At 39.9% G+C, this 6,342-nt stretch overlaps 1 protein-coding gene across 2 annotated transcripts in view; it reads right to left on the bottom strand.

The window, feature by feature from the left end:
• Positions 1 to 432: 432 nt before the first annotated feature.
• The window catches only part of nptx2a (neuronal pentraxin 2a), a 16,847-nt gene continuing 10,937 nt past the window's right edge, over positions 433 to 6,342 (bottom strand). For both annotated transcript variants that reach the window (XM_024272354.2, XM_024272353.2), the window contains exons 4-5: positions 4,350 to 4,529; positions 433 to 3,082 (exon numbers count right to left, since the gene is read on the bottom strand). In XM_024272354.2, coding sequence (XP_024128122.1) covers positions 2,855 to 3,082; positions 4,350 to 4,529 — 408 coding nt within the window. In that variant the 3' untranslated portion in view covers positions 433 to 2,854. The remainder of the gene's footprint in view (positions 3,083 to 4,349; positions 4,530 to 6,342) is intronic.

The raw sequence follows: 6,342 nt of genomic DNA, 5'->3' as shown, positions 1-6,342 counted from the left end.
AAGTTTTCAATTTTTGTCACTAGGCTGTAATAAGGATTCTGGGTATTTTTAACTGAAGAAGCAAGAAACTCAGCCTTTTTAATCCCTCAGACAGCAATTATTCCGTATTTTTAGTTTTGAGCAGTTCTATGGTAATGACTACAAATACATAATTATTTATTGAAAAAAGCGTTTTGAATTTTTGCCAACCAACCTCCCAGCATCCTCCTACATGCAGAAGGTTAGAGCCTGTTTTCATCAGACATATATTTAGTACCAATTTATTCCGATTTATGACTGAAATATATAGCAAATATAATGCCCCTGTAAGTTATGCTAGTGGCTGCAACAATTTTAGATTTAAAACTGATTAAAGTTCTCTGAAAGAACACAGTGGACTAAACTGAAAGACACTATAGGAGGAAAGGATGAAGAACTACACAAAAGTTCATATTTTTTTTATTTTTGAAAACAACTAGATTTGTCTGAAATATGATTTTTTAAAGCACCTTAGATTTTTTACTCTATAATTAAGTATTTTAAGACATTTTTGAACATTAGATTGTGTAAAATGACAGCAGCAATCCAGTTGTAATGAAACAGCAAAAAAAAAAAAAAGTATATAGTGTCACATATTTCACACTACTCTTTGGAGGCCTCATATTTTTGCTTTGTTCTGAGAGACGGGCCCCGTGTTGCATCTCAAAAAGCACACAGACAGAAGCGTCAGCACGCGGCGTCAAGGAGAGAGAAGGCGGCTCACAGTGTCCTACATCGTAGCAGCTCCCATAATCCGCATGGGCAGATTTTTTCATTTCCACCTGGACGTCAGCCAGTCCAGAGGATTTCACCTCGGCTGACAACATTGCATTGTCCAGATGAGAGGACGTATACTGCTATGAATACTGTGACGAGTTCCCCAAACGAGACAAACACTTACACTCCTCTACCAAATGTGTTCTGTTATATATTTTGGGAAAGTAATGCACGGCATCAGCAGGGATTTACCTTCCCTGATTTCCCTAATGTGGGCATAGATAATTTGACAAAACACGCTTCGACTGTTCAGCCAGCTGTTTCATTTATCTGTTAAATGATCTGGTTAAAGCTATAATGTTGCATTTCTGGAACTGTTAGTCTTTTATTGGGCGCAAAAAGGACATTCACTTTCATTTTCAGAAAAAATAGCACATAGAGGAGTGTTTAAAACACACTTGGTTGACGTTCTGACGGTACATTTGAGTTATCAACCAGCAGAAATGCACGTTTGGTTCTCAGAAAAAAGGCCATTTCAACCATGCTCAGAACTTCTGCTTTTTTTTTCTTTAATCTGTGCTGCTGATGGACAAAAATCATGAGCAGAATAAGCAGGAACATTACATTTTCAACATTATTAGACACAATTACAGTGTGATAACAAACCTTTTGTTCAGGGTACACAATGCATTCTCTTTTGTAACATTCTGTGCTGTCAAGTAACTTACTGCATCAATTTTTTTCTTATATTTACTTTAAATGCAAATAGAGGCCTTTTAATTATTAATAATAGGAAAGTCTGGTAAAAGAATTAGTGATAACCTGTTAGAAACAACTTTATCCATTTGATGCTTTCTGGGAACACATGATAAAAAGGAAATGCATGCAGATGTGAAAATAAAATGTTTTGGTAAATTTCATTAGTTTCATTCATTTTGGTGCCAAAATGCACCACTTTCCCCAAACTTTTAAAAATACATCACATCCATGGATCAAAGATTTTATTTGTGTCCGGTGTAAGGCAATTAAGTCCATTTCATAGCAAAATTCCTTGTTTCTTCTGAGGAGGGGCCTCATCTGACTCCAGCGCTACATCTCTATATTTGATCATTTATGACACACTTGGCTTGGAGAAAAAAACAAAAAAACAGCAGAGGTCCAGGGCTGCTTGCTCTCATCCTCATTTATAGACATGGATAATTACAATCCACGTGAGGCGACGCTCCTTCTTGAGGTCCAGACTCAGTCCCTGCCCTTGATGAGGACTCTGCTGACGTCCACAGCTCTGTCGATGTGCCAGTCCCGGGCAGCTGTCCGGCTTGGCTATTAACCTGAGCGGAGCCAGGCTGTCCGTAAAGCTGTTTGGGACGTGGCAGCTGCTCAAGGGGCAGTGAGGTATTAAGCATAGATTTACAAGAATGAAAATGTCCTGTCTCGCTCATAATCTCTGGCCGTTTTGCACGCAAGACAAGCTATAACCACAGGACTGTACACACAGTTATGTAATGTTGTCAGCGCTGGCTTGCTTGCACCGCGTTCACTCTGCTCTTTGACAGCAAGCATGCACCGCCACTTTCTTCAGTTCAGGCTCATGCATGTTTTGCCTTTTGGATTCGAATGATCTGTCCACCAAAAAAGCATCGACTTTCTTTCTCAGTTTCACCGCTCTTCAAACTGGAAAAGCTTGCAGCACGTTGTGCATAACCACGGTTTTGTGCTGCACATCAAAGCTGGTTTGAGCTCACATTAACAAGGATTACAGTGCAGGCTTGTCATTACGAAGAATGCAACCAAGGGTAACTTTTTTCAAAGAGTCTCTGAATGACAGCAGGGCTCATAAAAGGAAAGAAAGCACAAGATGAGAGCGGCTGGCGTCATCGCTGCCGACTGATGCAACAGCGTACAGTTTCTTCCGCACAAATTTGAAGTTATTGCGGCTCAAACTAAACATAGAAAGTTTAATCCTAAAAACTCTTTGAAACTGCGCCGTGAACAAAAACCACAGAATGGAGCACTGCTGCTACCCTGACCTTTTGGGATTCGACAGAAGAAGCCACAGTCAGGATGGTTAGCCTCTTGATCCTCCGGCGGCTACACTAAGATTCCCGCATCGTAGCCTTTACGAATCAAAAGCGCGGTCTTCGCAGATTTCTAGAGCAGCCTTACTTGCGCCACCGAACACTTCCACGTTAGCGTCAACCCAAGGGACCACGTTTCCAGGCATGTAGGCTGAGCAGTTGGCGAGGCCGATGATGTCCACGGGCCGCAGTACTCTGTCCCACATGTTGAACTGGCTCAGTTCTCCCACGAAGGCTTGGGTGGCGTCGAAACGACCCCCGACGATGTCCTTGATGGAGATGCAGAACAGAGTTAGGAACTTACCAAAGAGTTCAAATCGAATCAGATTAAATCAGATCAATTCAATTCAAATAAAATCAAAATGTATTACCAAATATTTCAAATCAAATCAATTTGTGTAGCACTATTCCAAAAACAATTTCACTCAAAATGCTTTACATAAAAATCAAATTTTAAAAGCATAGAGCAAGACATTGCTCATGGGAAAATGTGTAGAACCCATACAATGCCCTCACGCACGCACAAAACGCATGTGGACCCATGCACAACATGATAGAGAAAAAATAAAATAAAATAAAAAACACAAAATAGACAAAAATGAATTAAAGACGAATTTATTGAAATGATGGAAAGTAGAAATCTAGCTTTGTACTGAAGTGAGGAAACAATGTTTTAGGGACCCGTCCACACCAGTGACCCCCCAATGAAGTTTACAGAATACGCTACCACAGGACCCCCCCCCCAGATCTAAGCAAAGAGACAGACCCAGGAGATCCCACCACAGCGACCCCGTTTACCGACAAGCATCAATCACTGATGTGGAGGATCCCTCTGAAGAAAACGCTGGAGTTAAAAATGTAAAAGGAGTGAAATAGATTAAAAATAAAGTAGAAACAGATATAAATAACCAGTAAATAAGTAAACAGACATATATAAATCAGTAAAAGTAATAAAAATTGGGTAAAAATAGAGAATAAAACTATAAAATAAAACTCAAAATATCAAATAACTCTACATTTTAGCTAAAAGCCAGATTAAAACGGTAGACCTTGAGGCTTCCTTTAAAAACATAGGAAACAATTCATGAATTTCGTAACACTGTCAAACATTAATCAGCCGTTTTTAATTGTGGAACTACTTTGAAATAGATCGTTTTTTCTCAATCTTTAGTGATGCAGCAATCTCCCTTTGAGTTTCTGACTGAAACATGAAGCAATACCGTCCCTCTAGGCTTCAAACCAATGCCTTGTGGGTATATGACTCAGAGTACTGCTGTGTTTTATGTCTGTACATTTTTTAGGTGCATCCTTGGTATTGTCATGGAGGTAATCAACCTGAAAACAGAGCTCCTGAGGGTATATTGTCCAATTTAACAGCACATGAATGAGGTCATGCTATAAGGGCCACAATAGCGTGAGAAGAGCCTCAAAGCTTCTCCTCCCCAGCGCTCCGCTCTACGCCTCTGGCACTGATCTCACAGGAAACACACACACCAAAAAAAGCCTGCTCCTCAACATCTAAGCCTCCCATCTCACCTGCTCCTGACCCAGGATGATCACCCCTCCAGGTTTAATTGGGTGCCAGGGGGCCAGGTTGTCTCCAGTGCCGAGGCGCTCGCCGTCTTGGTAAGCCTCCCAGAAGCCGTCTCTGGTTGTCCAGGTGATGCAGATGTGGTGCCAGCGCCCGTCGCTCACTGACAGGGGGAGCTGGGCCACCTGCGTTTTGAAATGAGAATGACACAGACAGGGTTAAAGGAGTGGAAGGGGGCGGAGTCATGAAAGGTGCAACTCTAATTGTGGCACGTTTGAAACACGGATGGCAATTAGAGGGGGTTAAGGCTTCAAAGAGACGGCCCCCCGCAGACGACTCTCAAAAAACCCATGTGACATTTAAAATTTAGATTACCCAGGTGACATCAAGGGATAAAACATCCTTCAAAGCTATGTTGTGGAGCACAAAAAAATAGGCCTCCCCTCACGCTTTTTATGCTTTGTGCACAGATCAAACGGGAAAACCGGTTACTTTACCAGCAAATGATGTCATCGTCCTCCGAGGATTTAGTGCATCGCAGAAGATTAAAGCGCTCCATGTAACTCATTATTATGACCCTAAAGGTTTGATTCACACTCATATCTGGTCGCATCTCCTGATGCAAATAAAAGCCGGGAAGACGGCAGCCAGTGGAAATAAAAATGCAAGTCAGTTGCAATTAGCGGCACAATTGACCTCAATAAAGACACCTGGTGGCATGTTTTCACTCACAGAACCACAGGGAATTCTAGCAGCGCAGTTCAAAGTCTACCAAAGAGATCTGACCCACATTACAATTTTATGACTCCAAAATTAAAAATAAATTCCAGTCTGATGGTTTAAAACGACGATGCACAACAGCAATGATGTTCTCAAAGAGCTTTAAATTAAAACTGAATTCCAAAGGGAAGTGCACGACTCTGTCTTCATTCATAAATGATGACAAATTGCTCCAATCCTGTTACATAAAAGGTGCAATTTTTAGACCTTTAAAAAGAATGTTACTTATCACAGCAGGAAAAAAATATAGCACACAAGTGGATCTTTGTTGAGCGAGAGATAAACAAATAATGAAAGACTTTTGCTGACACAAAAAAGCAAATGTTGGCAGACATCAACTGTTTTTCATGCTTTAAAATGTCAAAACGTTTCCAAGCTAAAGCCTTTTATGCCACAGAGAACTTTTCCAGGGACAAGTAAGGGTTTGTGTTTAGTATTAAGTGACACCTAACTGGCAGGTAACCCTTTAATGCCTGAATCCAGCTATGAAAAAAAATCACTTTTATTTTTGTTTTCAAGCTAATGCTAACTTAAAGTGGTTTGGTGCGTATTTGCATCAGTAGGCGTCAAGTGTTAAGAGTTTTTAATAAAAAGTTCCTAATCCTAGTTTTGCTGAAAAAACTATTTTGTAATTCTCAAACCATATTTACTATTTTTGTTTCAGAAATATTTTAAATTTTCAAACAGATAGCCAAATGCGGTCTGAGTACAGTATTTAGTTTCATCATTATATTTTATTTAAAGAAAAGCTGAAGTTTTAAACTTTAAAGTGCTAAAAAAAATAGATGGTGCATTTAAAAATAAGCATGTATCAGCCCTGAAAGTGTTGCAATGCTTTAATAACATTCCAGAGAGCAGGAAAAACTCCTCTAGGAAGTAAAAATTAAAATGAAACAAACAAAAAAAAACTTATTGTAAGTGTTAATGGTATACAATACTTGAAAAACATTTTCAAAAAATACGAGAAAAAGTTGTTTTTTGGTGAGGTGGAAGTTAAATTGGGTGGAAAAATACCATGCCAACAATAAAGCACGGGGTGGTAGTGTCATAGTAGGCTACAAAGCAGACTGACGACAATAATGACTTGCCATGGAGGCTTTATTTGTGTTCTGCCAAAAATCTCTGAAAACAAAATCAATCTGCAACTTCCAGCTCATAGGTAGTTGGGTCACAGGTTAGGACGACTAACTGGATTTTAATCCTGTTGACTGAAGAACA

Source organism: Oryzias melastigma, linkage group LG8 (genome assembly GCF_002922805.2).
Source record: "Oryzias melastigma strain HK-1 linkage group LG8, ASM292280v2, whole genome shotgun sequence".
Classification (NCBI taxonomy): domain Eukaryota; kingdom Metazoa; phylum Chordata; class Actinopteri; order Beloniformes; family Adrianichthyidae; genus Oryzias; species Oryzias melastigma.
This window is presented reverse-complemented; position numbering and strand designations above follow the sequence as displayed.